The sequence below is a fragment of the Megalops cyprinoides genome, chromosome 10, assembly GCF_013368585.1.
Source record: "Megalops cyprinoides isolate fMegCyp1 chromosome 10, fMegCyp1.pri, whole genome shotgun sequence".
Classification (NCBI taxonomy): Eukaryota; Metazoa; Chordata; class Actinopteri; order Elopiformes; family Megalopidae; genus Megalops; species Megalops cyprinoides.
This window is the reverse complement of record NC_050592.1, coordinates 29,564,392-29,587,675: the sequence shown is the minus strand read 5'-3', so window position 1 is coordinate 29,587,675 and position 23,284 is coordinate 29,564,392. Positions and strand designations below refer to the sequence as shown.

The 23,284-nt window shown below is 41.4% G+C and overlaps 3 protein-coding genes across 4 annotated transcripts in view; 2 read left to right on the top strand and 1 right to left on the bottom strand.

Moving 5' to 3' along the window:
- Positions 1-645: 645 nt before the first annotated feature.
- slc25a40 (solute carrier family 25 member 40) lies at positions 646-7,341 on the bottom strand. The gene is made up of 11 exons (XM_036538886.1): positions 7,052-7,341; positions 6,551-6,655; positions 6,402-6,461; positions 6,205-6,311; positions 5,435-5,502; positions 5,172-5,296; positions 4,310-4,483; positions 3,217-3,326; positions 2,829-2,910; positions 2,619-2,699; positions 646-2,128 (listed from the first exon to the last, which is right to left on the bottom strand). Exons 2-11 carry the CDS (start codon positions 6,645-6,647, stop codon positions 1,992-1,994), a joined length of 1,041 nt encoding a protein of 346 aa, XP_036394779.1. The 5' UTR covers positions 6,648-6,655; positions 7,052-7,341; the 3' UTR covers positions 646-1,991.
- A 342-nt stretch (positions 7,342-7,683) lies between these two features.
- On the top strand, positions 7,684-12,515 carry dbf4 (DBF4 zinc finger). Its single transcript, XM_036539576.1, has 14 exons — positions 7,684-7,763; positions 8,231-8,318; positions 8,878-9,050; positions 9,451-9,633; positions 9,744-9,794; positions 9,958-10,027; positions 10,695-10,777; positions 10,894-10,939; positions 11,088-11,133; positions 11,330-11,461; positions 11,679-11,814; positions 11,914-12,035; positions 12,124-12,374; positions 12,502-12,515. The coding sequence occupies exons 2-14, from the start codon at positions 8,273-8,275 to the stop codon at positions 12,513-12,515; spliced, it is 1,353 nt and encodes a 450-aa protein (XP_036395469.1). The 5' UTR covers positions 7,684-7,763; positions 8,231-8,272.
- Positions 12,516-16,250: 3,735 nt separating this feature from the next.
- adam22 (ADAM metallopeptidase domain 22) overlaps positions 16,251-23,284 on the top strand; it is a 72,424-nt gene continuing 65,390 nt past the window's right edge. Inside the window, exons 1-3 of one of the 2 annotated variants that reach the window (XM_036539160.1) lie at positions 16,251-16,719; positions 17,067-17,227; positions 21,328-21,404. In XM_036539160.1, coding sequence (XP_036395053.1) covers positions 16,638-16,719; positions 17,067-17,227; positions 21,328-21,404 — 320 coding nt within the window. In that variant the 5' untranslated portion in view covers positions 16,251-16,637. The remainder of the gene's footprint in view (positions 16,720-17,066; positions 17,228-21,327; positions 21,405-23,284) is intronic. The other variant, XM_036539159.1, reaches the window with a different exon arrangement.

Genomic DNA, 23,284 nt, shown 5'->3' with positions numbered 1-23,284 from the left:
CCTAACATGGCTTAGCCTGAAACTATAATGTTAGCCAGAATGCCTGGACACCAACATGATACAGACTGTAAAGATTATGGTAGCCAGCTAGACAGGCTGCCAATGTTACTGTGGCTAACACTGCCTAGCCTGAAAGAATAATGTTAATTAGGTATCCTAGATACCACTAGGCTACTGTAGCTAACATTACCACACCTGAAAGGTTAATGTTAGCAAGCAGACAAGGCCTTTTGTAGGGGCGGTAAATCCCCTCGCCCCCACATCCTGGTTCACAGTAAATGCCAGACACTTCATTATTCTTTCCTCTATGCATAACGATGTTTTTTTCCTGACAAAGGGGGGAAAGCTTCTCCTCCTCCCATTACCATGAATCATGGAGACAAAGGTTCATCTCAAGGTATTATTAATTCCATCAGATCTAGCAGGAAAATGTGCCGCTGTGCTTAAAGAGCCACCACGCTTCAGCTGCAACCTTAAATGTCATTTTTAACTCACTTTGATGCAATTTTGTAAAAGGTTTTAAATACATCTTTTCTTTATTTTGACTGAATAAAAGAAACATCCTTCAGTCATAACATGTTCATCGTAAAAAAATACAATAAAATAACGAATCAAAGTAGCCTTTAAAATTAACTCTTGGCTTGACTTGATTAGCACTCAGATTTGAGGCAGTCTGTCTTCATCACATTTTCCAGTTTTAAAAGGTACCAAATTTGAAACTTCCATCAGCTTTGAATACATTCAGTTCAAAATGAATTTAGAAATGAAGGGGTTCAAGAACAAACTGATGCCTGCTCATTTCTCTGGCCACAGGAATTCAGGCTGAATAAGCAGTGTTTGTGGCACCTTATTGAGACCAAAATGCTTCATGCACATCACTATTGGCAGTGGTGGGATTATTCTGTTTTACGGTAAAATGTGTCATACTCCTCACTGCTTCACTCTTTACTGAAAGAGCCATGCCTCGCTGTATGGTGCAAGTTCTGTGCAACAGTAGTCAATAAAATTTAATAAAAAGACACATATTGGCACTATACACAAAAACAAAATTATTCATACTGGCCACATTAAACTTTTGCATTTTTCAATATTCTCCTACAAAAGAGGAAAACTGTGGTAGATGATATGTATTTTGAAATATCTACCATTTCTTATTTAACATAACACAAACCCCCTTTGCATATATTTACATTGAACTGTAGACTGCATGCATACTTGGGCCTCTCAGTCTAACTGATGTGTTTTTGGTAGCAAATTTATGCAAGTGTTACTGTTTCGTATGTAATATTTTTCATTCATTTGAGTACCTGCTTAATTTACTGTGTTGTGTAGATTTTGAATAAAAAATAAGATTTGCATAAAATTCACTTGACATCAAAGTGCACTGGTGTTAGTTAGATTGAACAGATGCCGTAGTATTGTAGCATTGCTATACCAACATATATAGCAACGCTGTGTTCAAGTCTCTCGGGCCCCTTTTCTGCTTTGGAACTGGAACCAGGCTAATATGAGCTGGAGCCAAAATGGCTGACCTAGTTCAGCATGGTTGCTTTTCCACCTCACTGCCCTCCACCAGAGTCGTAATATGTGAAGTCATGCTAACTTCATCTGAAGTCCAAGGAAAAATAAACTTGAGTCCATGTCTTTCTAGCTGTTTGCTGTGATCAGTGGTAATGGCTTGTTCCTTTCTCCATTCTGTTTCTATCACTTCTGTTATTAGTGCTGATGGAAGCCGTGCAGCTTGTGGACTCCGCCCACAGCTCCATTGCTAACAGGCTGGTAACAGACCAGGAAGGCTAGCAGGCGGAGCTGACACAAGCACGACTAAAAAGATCATGGAAGACCATCCAGAACCTGAATGGGGCCAGTGAGCCTGGGGCCAGTGAGCCTGGTGCCAGCTCTGCGGTAGAAAAGGGGTTCCCAAAAGTCGCTCTGATGAGAGTGTAGGCCCTGTACTGGGTTCTGTGACCACCTGGCCTGGGGATCCAGTCTCAGGTGCTGGTCTGCAGTGTCACCGCCGCTGCTGCTAGGTCTTGGTTGCGCTTGCGGAAAAAGGCTTTCCCAAACTCGTATGTGCTGATCATGATGGCACACGCCGGGGCCACTTTGATCAGCCTAGGCAGAAAGCCTGGGGGGGGGAAGAGGGAGACAATGAGCACACACTCACATGAACGATTCAGCACTGACAGGCCACTCTCAAACACACAATCACAAAACTATCCCTTTAACCAGCAGCAATTCAAAGAATCCAGCGTCACTCCATTTAAATTTATCTGGAAATCTGGTTTATTTTCTTTGGCAAACTAGAAAGCTTCAGTCATTAATGCGGGGAACATTTACTGTTGTGACTCCTATTGCTATCTCAGTTTTCATCATGTGATGTTATGATGCCACCTAGTGGCAACTGTCCTTCACTTCACTTCACTTGCCCAGCAGAACAGACTTATGGGATAGCCACTACCTAACACACATAACCCAAACAAAGAACGCTGTTACTTTCTACGATTAAAAAGGCCTACACCCCACTAAAACTACAACCATGGAGACATATAAGTCAGCAAATAATAGTAAATCTGTCCGATGAAGACAGAGGAGTGGCTGTCACATGGATACCGTACCTGCAAATAGCCCTTTTACACCATTCTCTGCCACTATTCTCTTCATCACCTGGAGGGTGGACGATGACGATTGTGTGCTTACTGTAGAACAAGACCACAGTGGCGTTAACATGGACCTTAATCTTTGTGAAATCTTCTACTATGGGCAATTCTAGGATGATGGTGCACCATAAACCAATACCCTGTCCTTAATGGAGGATTTATACTCACTATTCAGAACCTGAAGTGCTCCCAATTCAACCTGCCTCCTTGTCTTTACCACATCGAAGGGGAGTGTTACTATGGAAGCAATCTGAGGACAAAGGGGACAGTGTGAACTTAAAGGGACACTACATCGACTGATAAGTGATTACAGAAAAAACTGTGACTGTCAAAGTTTTATGAAAGAAAACCAGTCTCCAAAACAGGCTCAGATATTTTCAGATATTTCTGAATTCATACATGCTTCCTCAAAGATCTCTGAAGTTACCACTGCAGTTCACAATACCTAATCAATACCATTAATATAACATTAATTATGGACATACTGTACTGCAGAAAGACTCTGAGCGTGCATTTGAGTGGCCTGTGAGAATGCAGATCTGAATCCCCCACTCACAGATCCGGACGTCGCCCCAGCTATGAAGGTGATCATGAAGGTGGGCTCCCTGGTGCCCTGCTTGTCACACAGCCAGCGCTTGCCCAGCTCATAGTTATACCAGTACATCGCTGCGGAGGAACAGGAAGGTGGACATGTTGACCAGTGCACAGCTGAATAGCTAAGCTCAGACTGCAGCTAATAGTGGCCCATTTCTGATTTTTCCCCCTCATATGTGACCCAGTTCTGATGTTTTTAGAACAGTGTGAACAACAGACACATGAAGTTGCATCTTTTCAGTTTTGATTTGGGCCACATAAATATGTGAAAATAAATCCGCTATCTGCCCATGTGGTCTGTGTGTGGATGCTCACATTGGAAATGAGAGTGTTTCATATGCCACAAATGATAGTTATGTCAGTCTGCACATGTCAGAATACCCTCATTGTTAAAACTCTGCATGACTATACTGTCTTGTAATTGCATACAAGAAATTTCAGGAGTTCCATTCACACTGATATTGGATATTGATATTGCCACATTTAAGAACGAATATGAACAGTCAGACAAAAATATGGGATCTGAGCACCAGTTCAGAATTTGACATTAAAGCCTGGAGTCTAAATGCAGCATTAGAGAGATGAGGCAGAATGGTGAGGGCCAGGTCATGTTGATAGCATGAAGGCTGTTTGTACAAAAAGAGACTGCTGGCCCAAGGACGGGACTTCAGCGAGATGTGGTGTTGGAAGGTGTGATGTTGGGGGAGTGGTGCTGGGGGGCGTGTCTTTAGGCCATGGCTTTGGGAGGGTGCACCATTGTGGGGGGGTGGGGGGTAGTTTGTAGCACTGGGGGCATGGTGTTGGGGGCATGGTATGACCTGTACACACCTTGCCCTTGTGCCTGTTGTTTGCCCACTATATGCACTTTTGTATGTTGCTTTGGATAAAAGCATCTGCTAAATGAATAAATGTAAATGCAAATATAAATGGTACAGGGTGTGTAGTGGTAGAAGCGTGGTGTTAAGTGCATGGGTTTTGGGGCATGCCGCTGGCTGTGTGCTATAGTGGTAGGGGGAGTAGCAGTGGAGGCATGGTGTCAGGGGTGTGGTGGGTACCTGAGAATGGGACATCCCGCAGCAGGGTGGGACCCCAGCCCCTCCACAGGGACAGCCAGCCCTCGCTCTGGACAGTGCAGCAGATGCATGCGCTGAGCTGCCGGTAGGACAGCCTCTGCGCCTGCATCTTGGTCCGGATCAGCTCCAGCGGGCTGATCACGGTCGCAGAGCCCACTGCAGAAAACACAAATCTTCAGCCTCTTTACACACAAATAGCCGACATCCCAACAAGCACGTGACACTTTTCAGCCAATCAGAATGGGTCTGCTGCAGGTTGCAAGTGAAAGCCTGCATAGTGCCTCTCCAATGACTTCTGCAACTTCCTCGCACACTTCCATTCAGGCTGAACACTTCTATTCCTGACAAGCTCAATATTGTAATGTGAAAGGTCCATTCTCCAAATCAGCTTTTTGATTCATAAATAACAAAAACATCCTGTAGAATTTAATCTTTAGTTATTATATAGAAGTAATGATGCTCTAATTATTATGCAACTAATCAAAATATACTCACAAAATAATGCAATGGTGTTATGATGACTAGCTAGCAAAATATACATTTCCACATATTTTATGAATCTATTTGGACGATGGGATATAAGACTATGGAGCAAGTGCAACACAGCTGTACTCTGTCATTTGTGCTTCCAGTCTCCTTTAGAATTGTCGTGGCAACTCAACTGCACTGAACCGGGGTGAAATGTAGACACATAACCCAGCTCTGTGCTTCTGAAGACGTATCTACAATAGTGCGACCACATCAGATTTCATTGGCAAACCAGCAGTGAGCTGTGACTGATGGGATCTGGCCATCATTCGTTCACTGAGACCCAGACTCATCAGAGTTCATGGGATAGCCTCACCTCTGGCAATGGCTCCCGCCAGCAGTGGGGCCTCCTGAGAATGCCTGCCCATCCTGGTCCTCAGGGCCGCACAGAGCTGGTCATAGCAGGTGAAGTAGATGACTGTTGCCGGCACGGCCATGACTCTGCAAGAAACAGCGCCACCGCGTTCTCACTCACTCGAAATCTATTGCGAGGTTGGATCAAGAGCTCAGAAACAATAAACATATCCGGACATGCATGCTCTTGGTAGCGATGCTAATAAATCCCCATTTTGCACTTACAGTGTTGGGGGAAGCCCACTCCATAAGGACTTGATCCCTTCCCTCCGAATGATCTTGATGAAAGCATCCTAAAGAAGAGACAGAATGAGCATGCAATGTAGAAGTCTTTTTGTGCCAGTCACGCTTGCCATGCCTTTGGAATGCATGGCACAAATGTCCAGCAAGTGTTGGAAAAAGACCAGGAGTGGCTCAGTCAGAATATATAACCAAGGGAAAGTGTTTGGACAGACTTTCAAGATTTGCTAAGTCAGCTGCACCCCACCCTGAGACTCTGAGCAACAGGAAGACATTCTTTCTTGGCCAGTGGAAAAACAACTTCTGAATCACAAGTTTTGGCACTGTGACCAAAGAACAATCCCACGCCACACGTGTACAAATTCAGCCAAAGACACAGACTCTTGGCACTGATAGGTAATAAGTTGCTGGCCATCTTCCCTCACAGATCTACCTCTCAGCCCCTCCTGCCCTAGCTTGATTTCTCCTAACTCCTTTGTGTAGTTTTACTGCATGTTGATGTTTTGCAACAGGATGTGTTGTGGTTTTTCTTATTAGGTACGGTGTAATGTTACTATAAAGTATCCTGCTCTTATATCTCAAAACATGTATGCAATCTCTCAGCGCTAGTTGGGAATAAAGCATGTTCAAATGTGGTCAGCAGCATCCTGTATGTAGTCTTCCATGGTATGGTTATTGGATGCACTTTGTAAGTTGCTCTGGATAAGAGATAATTGCAAAATGTAAATGCGATGATTACAGTAATATGCATTTACCAGAGTGCCACTGAAGTGTCCAGGTGCTCTGTACCATGCCTTGGAGTTTCCATTCTCACAAACACAGATGTGATCCATGAGGCCATTGCAATACACAAAGCATTTTCCTGAGGGGTGTCAAAGAGAATGTATTTTAAACTGATTTGAATCAAACAACAAACATGGCAACAGAACAAATTCTAAATAAATCAAAATACCTTTGGGAAAAGGGCTTTCCTGAGCTTGAAGTCTGATCTTCACAACATCCAGCGGTGTGACTGGAAATACAGTGATCCAAATATCAACCCCAGAGCTCACGTATGGAACGGTCAGGTCTCCACAAGGTTTTCCAACCCAAAGTGCTTACCAAGCAGTGACGTAAGGATAGCCCCTGAGCAAGACGAGACCATCTGCTGGAGGGGCGTTATGCCGTTGAACTCGGATCCAGACACTTGTGCACTCATCTCGATATCTGCAAAGATCATACATAGTCCTTTTAATTCATATTGGTTTTTCTTGATCATGATTTTAAAAACACAATAATAAGCAATCCATCCACCTAGCTAGCAGGTTAACTGTACATTACATAGTTAATATCCTATGCATTCATTTAGAATCGGTTTGATAGCTAGTTGAAGATTTTACTGTCAATTTTGGGACTCGATGGTTAAGTTCTGATAGACTCGAAACAGTTTATGTTGCTGGCAAACTGGTAAGCTAGCCGCTTGAGTCGTTCAGCTGCTAGCACGCTAGTGAGAGAACGTGTACTTCTGACTAGTCTAGCTAGCTTTACCTCTGCGCTAGGTCCAGTATCCATTAACTAGTCTGGCAACTTAAATGAGTGTCAAGACACCTGGAACAAACTTACCCTCTAAGCTGCCGGAGGCATGAAACAGAAGAATTGAAAGTGAAGAACGTTTTTTAGCAGGTTAGCACAGGTTAGCTAACGTAGTTGGCTAGACTAGTTGAGTTATCCAATTCAACAAATTCATTGCTATTTTGACGATGACAACATGACACAGAAGCTAAATCCAAACACATACGCCTCTATGATAGCAAGCGAACGTTAAGCTATAATTATTCAGATAGGTAACCATCTAGGCATATTTTGACCTATCATCTAGCTACTGTTTCGCTATCTATTCTCAACACATGGGACACAATCTACCGACCACTTACATAACCTGTCATCATCTATAACTTTACATCTTACTTTTGAAGACCGCACATTCGTGTTGAGGAACATTTTAGTTACGCAATAGATCCATCTGGCGTACAGGAATAAATTACGTATTTATATTTTACAATACATATTATCTTTTTGTTTTATTTCTTATGATTTTATTGGGTTACATGGGAAGATGTATGGATGTGTACAAACCGACTGGATACATGTGTATGGAAATGTCTCAAGTGAAAACCAAGATAATAGAGTAGCTACGTAAATACACAAGGAAGGAGGATTGTGGGATGTGTTCTATTCGAAGCGGGAAAGAAGAAACTACAATGAAGTTCTCAATAGGTTGATGGAACATAAACTTCGTAGTAGTTTTTACTTATTCTATTAACACTATAACCGGGTAAGGAAACGGATCATTCTAAATATGAATTTGTGGTGTTTTATTTTTGTAACTCGTTACCCTGTAATTCTGGCTTCGGAATACTTAGCTAATAAGACAGTGACCCAGCTTGTTTGAGCGAGAGGGGGTAGATCGCTACTTCCTGATTAAACGGGCAGTTTTTTAAACTGCACTCGGTCAGCTGTGAGTGGCGACAGTAACATCTATAGATCGGCAAAATAACGAGATATAATGTTGATGTTTGTGTCTTATGAGAGTAACGGTAGGTAGTGGTTCGCGTTAACCGGCTGGTTGTGCGTTTTAATATCAGTCAGCATTCTTTTTCTACATGCTATTTGGTTAGTCTGGTAGCTAGTTAAGATTAGTTAACAGTCGTCCATTTGTTGACTTGAGTCACTGCAATGTTTTTTTTAGACAGCTAGCTGGCTAGCAAGGCGACTTAACGTAATGCTTTCTTTTTTCTCCAGGGAATAAACTGGAACATTATTCCTCAATGTGATTAACTTAAAATGAAACCTAGAGGTATTCCGAGGCTAGGGAAAACGAAGTTGCAAGGTAGGTTGCAAGGATATCTGTCAGATTTTTCTGGTTTCCAGCTGTTGACATTAAAGCATGTTTTCTGATTGCAGTACATTAACGTTGATGGGTATTGATCTCATAAATATAGTAACATAAACGCTATTGTACTTTAAATGGAAACTAAACTTGAGTGATGTTGGTAAGTAGCTGGGTAGCTGACATTTGTGCTGTTCAACTGTATTTATACAGCTAGCTTTCAGGATTGTCTCCTGTAATCACTTTGTGTTTAAAAAAAAACAATTTCCAGGCAGTATTTTGTTTTCTGTCTGTAACGTTACCTTTAATTTACCATCGTATAAATCTGTATTCTGCATCATTTGTAAATTTGAGCATTGAAAATGTCAGATACTAAGGCCGTTGTCTTTATGACTTATGTTTTCGGCTCTGGAATGAGGATCATGATAAAACAAAGTGTTTTTTTAACCAATTTTATGCTATGTCCTTTTTATTAAAAAAAAAAAACAGTAAGTGAAACTTAGCCTAAGTTAGTTCATGTAAATCTAACCTACACTAACTTACATGTTGCCTTACACAGAATCACATGTGGAACATGGGCAAAACAAGGGCACTTCCAAAAGCTGTCTTAAAACAGTGACTGAAGCAAACCCCTCACAAAAAAAGCCCCTGCTTGGGAAGGGATTCTATCTCGATTTACCATTCAATAAGAAAACCGAAAACTTGGAGAAGGACATCAAGATTTTGGGAGGGGTATGTATTCCAGTTTTAACTATTCATTTGTTATTAAAGTGTTAGCCTTGTTCACTTTATGTCTGTGCACATAAATATGTCATGACAGTACATATAATATAACTATTGCATTTTTTCCTTTTTCATTCATGGGGTTGAGATTCTTTTCTTCTCAGGATGTGGGTATTTGTTTGGCACAACATACCACAACTTTTGGCACAACTTTAATATACATAACATGTCATCAAACCCAGTTTGGCCACAGGTTAGTTTTAGTTAGGAATCCCATTGTCAGTAAATATACCACTCAAAGCAAAGCTTTTCTCTCAGCCTCTCTCGTTTGAAGTTGGACCGTATGCGCATATGGTCCCAGCTTCTCTCAGAAACATCATCCCTCTAACTACATCTCATCTCACCTTAGACCATTGAGAAGTTCTTCAGCAAGGACATCAAGTACCTGGTTTCAAGTCAGAAGGAGGCACGATATGCCCAAAGACTGGGCAGGAACTCTCCGGTGCCCAGCCCCGACTCCGGCCACAGCTCCCCCCACCCCAGCAGCAGGAGAGGAAGCCACAAAGGCAGCTCCCAGGGGCCCTCAGAGACTGTGAGTTACTACCATCCCTCCATAAGTCCGTCTATCCATCCATTCATTTATTTTAGTCCTTTCCTTTTTTTTTCAACGTTTTTGATGCCTTTCTGTTAATTGCTTTACAGGTGGTTACGAGTAGAGGCAAATCATTAGTAGAGAAAGTAATAAAGGAGCAGGTTGGTGAACATACATTCAAACTTTTAGTTTTTGGGGGGAGGCTCTCCAGTGGAATGTTTTGATGTGCATGTGTTACATTGTATAGTATGTGTTATGTATTATGGGGTTAGGTAATCAGTTGGGTTGTTAGATCTGAAAACTTTCATTTGTTTGTTCTTATAGGAACGGGTACAAATCAACCGCATCTTCTCCAATGCTCTGGAGTGGGGAATCAAAATCCTTTACGTTGATGGTATCCTTTCAGTCCTGTCAATCAACATTGTTGATGCTGAGACACTGACAATTATCTGTTTGGAATTTTATAGCGTGTGTTTTCTAAGATGGACACCTCATAAATGTTGGTGTATAAGTTTAACTGTATAGTATGACAGACAAAGAATGTGGCTACTTTTTTACAAGCCAGCCTGATTGGGTAACAGTGAATCAAGATTTGAAAAGTATTACATTTGAAAATTAAAGTGAGTTAAATTTATTTTTGAATGGTGGCCATAGGCTTTGATGGCCATTTGATGGCTGTGCTATTAGCACCTGATTTTCAACTGGAATAGCTGGTGACTTCATTGGTATCAGTTAGGGTGGCTGTGTGACTTTGACATTAAAGAACTGGCTATGTAACAAGGCTCAAGGTTTAGATACATCCCTGTCATTGTCTCCGTAAACAAGGCACTTACTCTGAATTGCTTTAGTATAAATGGACAGTACTTAAACGTGTTATGTAAAAAGTCGGCTTTGTGCTGAGTATATAAAGTCAATACATATGATGTAAATATCTTTGTTTTAAACAATAAAAGTGCTTGGGTAGAATTAAATCAATAGATGACGTGTCCCTCAAACTTCCTTGTACGAGAGTTTATACTTTTGAAACAGTTCTTTCTGTTCTGACTTTGACACCCCGGCAGATGTAATATCGTATGTTGAGAAGAAGAAAAGAGACTTCACAACACAGCAGCAGAGTAACGCATCCACCCCAGCTGTTGAGACAGTGAGTTCTTTTCTGCAGAGGAATCTAATGTGTTTTCACATACATAGCATGGATTATTTTTTTTTGTTTTTGAGATTTTGGTAGAGACAGTTGTGGTTTTTTTGTTTGTTTTGCAGAGAAAAACTAGACCCTCAGAAAAACCCACTTTTCAGAAATATGATGGTAAGTATATTCTAATCATCAGTATTGATATTATGTTTGAAATTGTAAGAACTCTAAGAAATCTGTAGTTTGTTTGTCAGCAGTGCTCTAAACCTGTTAGCTTGTATCATGACCATATTTTCTAATATGTTCCTGTTCTTTATTTAAGCTGGAAGGATCAGTAAGCCTTTTGTGAAGGTTGAAGACTGTAGCAGGTGAGTTGTGGACTTCTACAGCAGATGTTTGCACTACCCAGCCACTTGGTTTGCCAGTGGTATTTGTGTTTTTTGTGTTATTTTTGTTTGAGCAGTAACCACAATATGCACCTTCAAAAACACGCCAGCTGTCAGACTGGGGCATAGGAGGATGCTTTGACAGACATGAATTCTGAAATGTACCTTCCTTTGTCAGGCACTACAGGCCGATCTTCCTTTCTATGCCGCACCTGCCAGAGCTGAAGTTGAGCTCTGCGCCTCCTGGCAGTCCCTTTCTGGCAGAGGAGCACGGCAAAGATGGGCAGGGAAAGAAACCAAAAGAGCACCGGTAGGGCCCCCTGTCTCTCCTCATTCTGTGAAGAGGTATCAGAAGAGTATCAAATTATAGGCCCTCTGCACGCATTCAAAATGAATGTCACATTTATTTCACTAATGTATAATGTGATGTTTTTGCTTGTGGTGTCAATGAGGGGATTTCTGGGTGGGATGATGTGGTTCGCTTTTTGCTGCTGTCCCTTTGACTGGTCTGTGTTCATCCCGCACAGGAACAAAGGCCTTAAAGGTGCTGGAAGCGAGGCAGGGAAGCTCCTGAAGGCCAAGAGCAAAGTGGCGGACGTTCGCGGGAAGAAGCGGGGAGGATACTGTGAATGCTGCGTGGTCAAATACGAAAGCGTGAAAGCGGTAGGCGACTTTGGGTTTTTAAGGACCACGCGTGGGCGCTTCCTCTGATTATGTTCTGATTACTGACAGCTGTGACTATTTATTCCCCTTGCTTTTCAGCATCTGAACAGCGAGCAGCACAAGGCTTTTTCGAAGAGTGAGGAGTACTGCGTTGTGGATAAAGCCATTGCCGAACTCGTCTGTGATTTTGTTGAAAATTCAATTCAAAAGCGGACAAAAAGGTGAACGTTTGCCATATTTTGCGCATTGCACTTTGTTAAAGCTATGAGTACATCTTGAAAATTTGTCTTTTTTTTTTCCCCCATGCAGGCCGAAGTGGTCGGTCTCCTCTGTAGTACATACATCTGTACAAAGAAAGATGTTTGAGGTGCAAAAAGAGGAGACCATGGAAGCAGACCCAAGTGTGGAAGGTAGAACAGGCCCCGCCTTTCTCGGTGGCTCTGCAGAGTCCTCCACCACCCGCAGTGTGGACGGCGCTGCGTCTCGCAGGCAGAGAGCCCTCAGTAAGGCCCTTCTCTCCGGTAGCCAAGGATCAGAGGCATCAAAGAATTCTCACAGATGTGAGAAACCGCAGAACCTGAGACCCGGGGTTTCCAATCGTCAGGATAACACTGAACATCATCAAACCGGGAGAGACACGCTAGATAAAATAGCCATATCTAATTCTGCAAATCGGTCTGCTGCCAGCACCCCAGAAATGAACCTGAGACTTACTGAGGGAGAGCTGGCAAACAAGAGGACTCACGAGGATGGTCAGTTTTTGCCAAGTCTTGAAGAGGACTTAAACTGTTCCGTTCCAGCCAAAAGCCTTAAAACTACTTCCAGCCAGCTTGAAGTTACACAGGCTTTGGCAAACCGAACCAAAGAACTGCTTACTGAATGTGAAGAGAGCGGCAGTCAGTTGAAAGAGACTGTAGAAGACAGGCTAGTGGACAGTATGGGACACCATGTTAGCGGAATACACAGTCCCCCCGTCCGGAGATTACAGAGGAAGGTCAGGAATTTCAGAAGACGGCGAAAAGTCAATATACAAACCCCTGAGCAGACCTGTAAACAAGAAGACACCATTAGCTGTTCCTATCCAAATCTGTGGCGACTGTTTCAGTCAAGCGATGACATGGACTGTGAATTCAAGGGCTTTGCCGATTAAAGAGGGAGCAATTGGACACTTCAAAGCTATCACCTGCGCTGCTGCGCCATTTTTTAATAGGAGTTACTGCATTATATGAGTTGTAATGCATATTTTAATTATAGCTGTATAATTATATTATATAACTGCAGTTACAGAAAAGCCAGGGGCCTACCAACCTGTAGTTTTAAAAATGATTTTTAAAACTTTCGCTCAAACCAATTGCAAAGGACTTGGCCCCAGTTCCTTAAGTAGCTCACTTCAGATGAGATTATAGCAGCACTCATTGTAACTGCCTGTCCCAGGCCTGTCTACATGCCTTTACATGACTAGAATTGACATGTGCATTTTTCTCAGAGAAAAATATCGAACAATTTTTGGGTGCCACTTTTAAACAGATGGTGTCATACACCTAATTCTACCTAAATGTTATATAACTTTTTCTTTGTACTGTATTGTTGCATTGTGATTGTACATATTGTATAACAAAACATGATTGTATGAATTTGAATATATTCCTTATTAAATGTGTGTGAATTTTTTACTTTTCTTTCTTTTTACAATTTAAAACGAGTCTTTGCATTTTTATGAAAGTGGTAATATTTAAGAAGTCAGTGTAATCCTTTTTTAGGAAAGTGAAACACATTAAGGTCCACCGTGTCCTGGTATGTTACATTGTTTATCTCAAAGTGAAAATTATGATAGCGTTGATAACCATTTCTACAATGTCAAGTTCGCTCTTCCAGAGGCTGCCAGCTCGTTGCAGATTTCCTTTTTTTTTATTACGTTTTTAAAACAAGTACAATGCACAAATACAGCAGGGATATGACACAATAATACAAGGTGAGAAACAAAATAGGTAAAAGGAACAATAATGAATTATTTATTTATTGCAGATTTCCAATTTGTCATGAATGTGCATCTTTGTTGCAAATTGTGCTGCTATTTTCCAACCCCCATAATACCACAATATATTGTGAATTAACTACAGTTGCATTCAGATCTCTGTATGCAGGCTAACAAACTCCCACATTTAATGTACTAAGCCACTGGATAACATTACACGTTCAGCCGGCTGTTGGTTTCACTATGTTGTCAATCTGGTTCAGTGAATATTAGGACTTTGAGCAAATGCAAATGAGGATTTAGAGCAATTAACTCAAATGTATTTACTCGCCAGATGGTCATACCAGCTAACTTCTGTAATAATTTACAGTACACTTCATGAATCTCACCACATCTCTACCCCAGGGAATTGTCTTTAAAAGTGTTACTTCATTTCTTGAGACTCCTGCAACTTTCAGATTTAGTTTTATTTCTGGTTGAATAACTGCTATAGTAAATTATTTTAGATCTGAATCTCATTCTAGACTGATATTTTTAATGACCATTTGTGAAATGGTCTGTTAGTGAGACTTAAAACTAAAATGATGTTGAAGTGTGCATTTAGCCGCTCCAGATATCACTTGTCACCTAATCTCATTAAGATGACACTGTAAATTGAGAGGCCATTTCTCATTAAAACTGGGTTACGACTTTGACCTACTTTCCAAACACCTGTCCATTATTGGCACCGTACCTCTTAAAAATATAACCATGTGTTTTTATGTCAGTAATCAGATCGTATTTGGGTGTATACAACACAGCCTGCTTAAATCACTGCTCCGCTTGACATGCCTGTGGATGCCGGGGCAGGGCATATTGCATTATACTAAATATACAATACTTTCTTCTTCTGTTTATTATGTATCATGAACAGGAACAAAAAGCTGAAGTCTGTTCATTGGTCGGATTTAGAAATGGAATTGCCTAGCACTGATGAGCATGGAATTGCCACGTAAATTATTTAAACATCTCTCAGCGTTACCCAGATAGCTTTTTGTGTGTGCATTAATTCTTCAGATGGGTGCAGCTGAGGCGACATGCGAAATGTCATTGCAGGCCCTGCCACCGTTAATTAGAAACCAGGATATGCTCTGCAATTTAAGGTCGGCAGATAAAACGGTGTGCGAGGATCAACCAACATGGCAACAATGAACAAACAGAATTGTTAATGACTGGATAGGAAGTGGGAGTAAAAAAAAAATGCAAGCGAGTTTTACTGCTAAGATTTAAACACTCAGGTTGTTGTGCCCTTTGTTCTGCATTGTTAATGTTATCTGGAGATTATATGATGAAGCAAACAATTCTCAAGTCTTTTCAAGGAATCTGAATAACTTTAAAATTGTGCTAATAAAATTAGTCAGTTTCAACCATAGCCATTGTTAATCTACTCTGAATAACTAGTGTGGAGATGATAATAGCAACCATGGATGTCAACATGAGATCTTAACCAGCATGTACTTTACAGTCTGGTGCTGAAGGGGATCTGAAAAGGCAGTTCCCTGTACAAGCAATTTTTAGAACATGTGGACTTTTGGCAGGTGTTCTTGCTTGTATACTTGTGTTTCTTGGCTTGTGGCAGAAAATTGCAACAAATCAGAGCTAGCTTCGTGGCTAATTCGCCTGTAGATGAAGGTTTCATCAGGTGCGCCGATAAGGCAAGGCCTTTGTGCACTTGAAGGCTTGTTTGCTACTACAGTAGGGAACAGAATTTCAGATCATTCCTCTTAAACAAGTGATAGGTGCTATTGCATGCAGAGTTGTTACCTAAACTTCTTAAATGTAAATTCTCATGATAAACCCAAAATTCTACCAGTCAGACTCAGTAAAAAAAATTGCATCTGCATTTTTGTCGTTTAGCAGAGCATTGGTCTGACAGTACATCACTTTATTTGATGCACTTCCAAAATACACCTAACAGAGAGGCATTAAAAGTTAGACTCAAGCATGTGAATGAAAAAGTCTCCCTCTCCCTTCTTCTCTCTCGTATATATTTGTTGAAATGTCGGATCCTTTAATTACACACTTACTGCTGTATTCCTATTTTGGGGGATATAGAGTTAAGGTGTGTATGTTTTTATCCATGGCTATAACTGACTTTAACGAAAATGTAAATAATTTGCCCAAATCTACCGTTTAATAGAAGATAGAATTTACCCAGTAATTTGATTTCTTTATCGTCATTGTCAGGTTTCTATTGCTTGTTTTACGACAGTAGGCAAAAATACATTCTTGATCATATCACAGATTTTGCGCACGCAAATAAAATGCAAGCATTATTTGCGGTAACTACAACCCCTACAACCGTTTAATAAATCAGATTGATCAAACCTGTTTGCAACAAATGTTCGTTTATATGTAGGTCTTGTGTATATTAGTATGTACTCTAATCTAATTTACACCAAATCCTGCGAAAACAATTTTGCAATATCCCGGAAATGATGAGAAGATGAAGTGGTCTCAAGACATCCCTCACACTACAGCTCCCGACATTCCGTCTAGGCCCTCGCTGTTCTCATCATGTATATGTATAAGGCGCTTCTGCAGTGAGCTGCTGGATAGTGATGTGTTTTAAGGAGGTGGCTCCGTGTTCCGTTGAGGTTGAGAGCGTTCAAATGCACTTGGCGTTTTAACCAGCGTCTCAATGCGGAGGCTGCACGAACCTCCTAATGGCAACCAGTACGGGAGAATGCGCTAACCAGACAACCAGAGCGCGTTTGTGGATGTGCTTAGCTCAGAACAGACTTTAGCATCAAGGTTACCAAAAATCTTGTGGGTTTTTTTCGGATTATTTTAACAAGAAGGTCCGGTTATGATGGCTCCGCAATATGGGATATCCTTTCTTTGCATCTTTGGAGCGATGTACATCGTACATTCCAGCAATCCTCTCCTAGGTAATCTCAGAATTGTATTATGAAATATGGTGGAAATCTTTATTCGATGGATACAAGCGAACATTGCGGGTCTTAATATCAGCATGTATCTTGTTATCCTGTTTGGAAACAAATAACAATAGAATGTCCGATGTAAACACCTCTTACAATATGCATGCAATGATATCAAAGGAAAGCCTTGTATTATTAATTTAAGGTTCTCTCTTAGAAGAGGGATGGCTTTCCAGGCGTTATTTGGGTTATAGCTATATGTATCCGTTTTGACGATGCATTAAACGCTCCGATGTTCCATTTGCTTCGCAAAGAAATTGATGCAATCATATAAATCTGTGTTTTCTCTACTAAAGGAGAGGCCTTGTCAAACGGGAAGACTGATTGGGACGCAAGCAGGTTTTTCGGGAAGGAAATTACCATACCTCTCCGTTTAATTTACCGCATGGACAACGACAGTCAAACCACGCACGATGTACTCAACACCAGGATAAAAGCAAGTTCCGACTCAAAACAGGTAGAGTGCATGTTTCGTCGTTGACTGTTATGTGTGAATATAGGCTGACAGATGTCTTCTCTGTACGTTGCCCTTGGAGACGTTCTGTCGGTGAAATGTTTGTTTTTAACTAATTTAGCCTACCTTCATCTCTTAAAACATGGTCTCTGTACTTCATAACAATACCCTACATTTGATGCTTATGAAGAGCAAAAATGAATTTGGCTATGATTTGGGGTGACAAGGAAAAACATCACATCAAGATAAATGGAGAATATCGCATTAAACAGGGCTGCATCTATGTTTTGACACACGTTGCTAGCTAGCCATCTAACCAAAACAATTAGCTTACACTCAGCGCAGTAGCGGTTGGTGGTCGAGGAAGCGTCATCAAACAAAGGGGCTTGCCTTACATTGAGATGTTCGGTGGGCCTTATCAACAAAGGACCTGAATCCACCCTTTAGATGAAATGTCCTATGATTTACAAAACTTTGATTTGCAACACAACTGATCTCGATATTTGGGAATCATTTAACAATTAAGACAATTTAATCTGATATATATATATAATTGTGTGCATCTCATTTATTTGGTCTCATAGTAGCCTACCAACACAATTAATCATAGAACAAGATATATTGTACAAATACGTTTGGACCATTGTCTGTTTAATTCATGAAAACAAAACATGTAAATGTTTTAGGCTGTTAAGATCATTTTCGGACCTTTAAGAAACACTTAACTTAATGCCTACTAATCGCATTATTGCGATATGGATGTTGAACTTATATTGTCTAACCACACTATCTTACTAGCTTCCTTAATCGATGGAATTACAATACTCTGAAATTGTATTAGCTATACTTGAAAGGTCTGGTCTGGCTTTTCAGGCTTAGAAGAACATACTGCACCAGACCTGTAATTTCATTATATACATTGCATACAATGTCAACTTTTGATGACAAATATGTAATTATTTAAACTTCAGCATGCACTCGTCAACTCGTCATGCAAACTTCCATGGCCTGCTCAAAATTTTGGCATAATTATCCACAATTTTGTGATTCTGATGGAAACCACCTTTCCTAAAGACTTACTCTAAATGATATTCGAACAGAAATGTAAGGTAAACAAGCGTACCCTTTCTTAATTGGTGTATATTACGTTTGGTTAATAACGGTAAAAATTGTACCCATATATAATAATTGTGTAGGCTATGATAAAACCTGGGGAATTAGACGCCTGGAAATGCCAAAATTTGTCATAAATTTCATGGGCACCTGGCCTCGACAAACTGCGAGATGAACAACAAATCCTCTATCAGGCGGCTTGGTTGAAGGTTTTTTTTTATTTATTTTTTTATGAGTCCTTCTCCTTGGGTCTCCGTCAGGGGTTGCCGTCTGCTAATACGCTGCAGTCCTTCAGGCGATATTGGCTGGCTACGGGCCTGCGGAGTGTTAGCAAGCTGCAGATGGCAGCCCCATAAAGTGTTAACCCATTGCCTCTCTGTTATCGGAAGGAAAACAATGCGCGAGTTCATTGGACCGACCGTTCACCAGAAATAACTGCATTACTTATGTTCGCCCGTATTAAGTATTTTTTTCTAATTAAAATGTTGGGTCTACGCATCACGACGGTGGCAGGAATTTAGTCTATCGGCTAATTGGCTGTTTGGAATTTTGTGAAATCTGATGATAGATATTGTCGTTTTACGTTTTAACATGGGACAATACAAACTCAAGGTTTAGGCTGACAATCATATTTAGTGTGCAGTTTTTGAAAATGGGATTATTACTGGACACATAGAATGAGCTAACTAAATTTAACTAAATACTGTTGTTTTTTCCCCATCATAACATTTATTTTTCATTCCAGTATTAATCAGTTATCAGTTAATAATAATTAATAACAGAGTACAGGAAGGATGGGGTGGTCCTTATTTTCCCCTGATCCTCTTGCAGTTTTGTTAAATTGAGCATTGTTTTGGGGCCATGTGACAATATGTGTTGAAAAATGTATTTTTTCTTTGAAAAATCTGAAAATTTGAAATTCACCACTTGTCTCCTTTTTGGTATAAATGCTTCCATTAGTTTTCACTGTTATTTACTTTATCACTTTATCTGAATATCTTGGACATAATGGTGAACAACTAAGGAAATCAAATTTGAAATGAAGTAATATGATCCTGATGTTCTTTTGCCTTAAGTGTGTATTGCTTAGGCTATGTTCCAATTATACACAATTCCCAACAAGGTGATGAAATAAAAAAAAAAAATACATTTGAAATATTTAGAGGGTTGATTCCTTTTGTATGACTGAAGAAATGAAAAACATTTTGTTTATGTGTGATGACATTATGTTCCAAGTCTAAATTTCTGTTTTTCTCTTCCATTACATTTCTAAATAATTGCTTATAGTCCTATGACTTGTAACTCTGAGTCTTGATGTTTATAAAGTGTCTTACCAGTTTCGCTCAATACTTCTCACCAAGCTTCCAGTCTATTACTATAGGCAACTGGAATTTAACTCAGTTTCCTGTTTTTTGTTGATATGATGAGTTAAGACATAACCAGAGCTGCTTGCTGGACCATTGTGACTACACTGTGTCACTTGTGAATATGGCAGATAAAGGATCATTCATTTTTGGAATACCTGCAGATGATACTCCATTGATAGATAAGCAAATGAAGCAGAAAATGTATTTACCCCCCCCCCAGGGCAAAATGTAATGTTGTGCAGGAATACCTAATGAACTGTTCAGACAATAGATAGACAAAACAATCGGCAGCATTTACTGGTATTAGGGTAGTTGGAATCAGTCATGATTTAGAGTACTTAAACTCTCTTAAAGAAATGCAACAAAAACAGTCAGACAGGTGATGATATATGACATCAGAGAAGTTTTCTGCTGTAGAGTCCTGTCATTGTATAATGTTGTGAGGCAAGTCTGCTGTGGATATGCTTGTATGTTAGGACAACAGAGGTACGATCCCTTGTGCACCACATTGAACCCAGTTTTCAGACCATAACAAGTTGTTCGTATGCTGACTCCTCCTTCATGAACGTAGAAGGCGTTCTGCTCTGATGTGCTGATTGCATGTTGTTTTTAAAATTGACCGTAACATACCGGTTCATTCTTTTTATTAGGTGCTGATGTTTTTTAAAATGTAATTGTTTTTACAGTTTGCGTGACTCCCCAGGGGCACCAGCATTTCATTGTTTGCATTGAGCATGTCTGCAGCCGGGTCTCCTGATGCATCATGGGACTGCACATGTTTTTTTAGTTTCTGTGATCAGTGCTGTGATGCGATCTGCTGTGTCTGAAGCCACCCTGAAGGTGAAATGTAAACAGAGATTTATTTGCCTGCAGGATGGATTTAAAATGCTTGGCTGATGTCTCTGTTAGGTGTTGGGGAGAAGAGTGAACATCCTGCCTCAGTCCTGTATGTGACCATAAATGCTACAGCCCAATTCTGTCAGAGAACATTGCCGTTAGTGGCACAATGATTACTGACACCAGCCTCTAATGGTCAAAGAATTTCAGTCTGGGGGTCGGGAAGCGGGGGGGTGGGGGGATGCAGGCGTCCCATAATCTAATCGAATGTCCAGTTAAAATGTATTGAATTTGCTTAATTTGATTTTGTTCTGAAGCGTGTTATGAAAGGTGAGTGATTCACACAGCAGGCTATCGAATGAGCCAGATAAGCGTGGCCACTTGGGAACTTATTGCCAAGGGTTGACCATCTGTATAAGGGTGTAAGATCTGCGCGCTGTCCGGGTTTTATTGTTGATGTACACCTGCTTGGGGAAACACAGCAGGAAGACCCAGGGGAAACATTTGCTCGGCTTGGGGGACTCCTTTTGACTGCTATGAGGACAATAGGGGGTACTTCTTGCCTTTGGGACATGAAAGAAAATCTAAGCCATATGGGACTAAACACGGCACAAATTAACAGCTGCATAATCACTCTCATACAAGACATCAAGGTGGAAAAAAAGGTTCTTCAACCATTTTCCATGGTGCATTTTACCCGTTATTTTTAAATGTTCGTTTTAAGCATGGGATGTATGGAGCACCCTTGTTAAAATACAGCTTCCCTCTCTTCTTCTCCCTCTACAGAATACACACGTGGCTCAAGCAAGCTTCCAAGTGGACGCTTTTGGTGCAACGTTCATCTTGGACGTGGAGCTAAATCAGTGAGTACACCTGGTGCTGCCGATTCCTCATAGGCCATGATAACTGCGGTTATACTTCAGTGGGTGTTTACTTCACAAATAAATTCTATTTCTTACCTTTCTGTGGAGTTTCTGTCCTGCTTTCTCTCCTAAGCATGGGGAGGCGTAAAGTGTTTGTCTGTTTGACTGGATGGTTTCGCTGCAGTGTTTTTCACTAAGCAACAGGATGTGAGCATACATCAAGATAGCACTTTGCAAGGTTGGTTACTCTGCTTAGGCCCCGGAGCATGCTGTATATTTCATGATCAGGCCGATGGAGGAGGCTCCCACCTCCAGCGAGAGGTGTGTGGGCGGTGCGAGGAGGTGGTATAAAAAAGATGTCTGAAGCACCTCTCTCCCTTATCCAGCCAGCGCCTGTGGTCAAGTCGTACGCTTTGCGCGAATCTCTGGCCTCAAGATCGCTTTAAAGACAACAGCAATATTCGCTCCCTTCTCTGTCCACGATCTCTGACGTGAGTGTAATTTTGATGCTGGACTCTTTGGGCGTAAATCATTGTTTCACTTCCCAGCTGCCAACACCCCCCACCCCACCCCCCCAACACCCCTTCCTTTTTTTTTTAACCCTAGCAGGGCCATACTTTTATTACGATGATGATATAGCACTCCATCATGGTGCTGGCTGATTTACGTTGAAAGCCGAGTAGAGACAGGCTTGTGGTCGTGTCAGACTGAAATATTGATCACGCCGCTCTGGAACGGAAAATGAGCCAGTCGCGCTGCTGACGGAAGAGCTGCTGCTGTAGCTGCAGCCAGCGCGTCCCGCGTGATGCCCGGGAAGGGCCGGTCTGCGGACGTGTGCTGCTCTGACAGGAGGATGATGCTGATGATGATGAAGAAGATGATGATGATGATGACAATGATAACGATGACGAAATCTATGACAGCGGTGACCGCAAAGATTAGGGCACTCGGCAGGCGGCCTCATTCCTGTTTTTCTTATGGCCTGTGATGTTGGCACATACCTGACACATGCAGATCTCATCCAATGAAATCAGTGTCATACCCCATTGTGACTAGTCCAATAGTGTACCAGCACAATCTTAGTTGTATAGTACATGATACAGCCAGGATATAAGAACTAGTATGATTATAATAAGATATATCTCAGGGTCCTCTGTCAGTCCTCTCCCCAGCAAACTCTTGGAGATAGACACCCTATGCCTTTGTGGCTAACCGTTAGTGCAAAAGGTAGCCAGCTGATGAATACCGAAAGCTTAACACCTGAGCTATAGGCAGCCCAGCTGTAATGATGAACTCTTATGAGGCATCTGAAAGGGCTGGCACTATCTGTGCATGTATTTTCTTTAATCTCTGAGCCTCTAATATAATCCATCTGTCTGCAAATCCCTCTTAATCATGGCACCAGGAGAATAATGTACCCTGACTCCTTAAGCCAACTTTTTCCTCTCTGAATTGGTATGGTGCTGGAGAATGTTTGCATGGGACTTCAGTGTCCGACAGGATGGTAGAATGCATAGTGTTCCGTTTTCCGTGTTCTGTGGAGCCGTTTAGAGTCTGCAGTGTACGTTGCGTCATTTTCACACTTGCGGTAATTACAATTCGTGTGACTGTACATTTTGTTAGCTGCCGCACGTTGTCTCGGGTAAGGCCTCTGAGGTCCGAATCCAAATGAGCATCTGGAGCGTGGGACCGTGCAGCGGGTTTGTCCAAGCAATTTCGGTCACCGGCAAAGCCTTGAATTCCAGGCGCTCCCTGGGGGACAGGGTTCAGCGCAGCCGGCCGTGATTGACTTCATCCTAGATTGCCCACCCTGCGCCCCTCAGATTCATCTTGCTTCCTCTCACTCTCCGCCAAGTCTCCTCCATTGTCCACTGACTTCA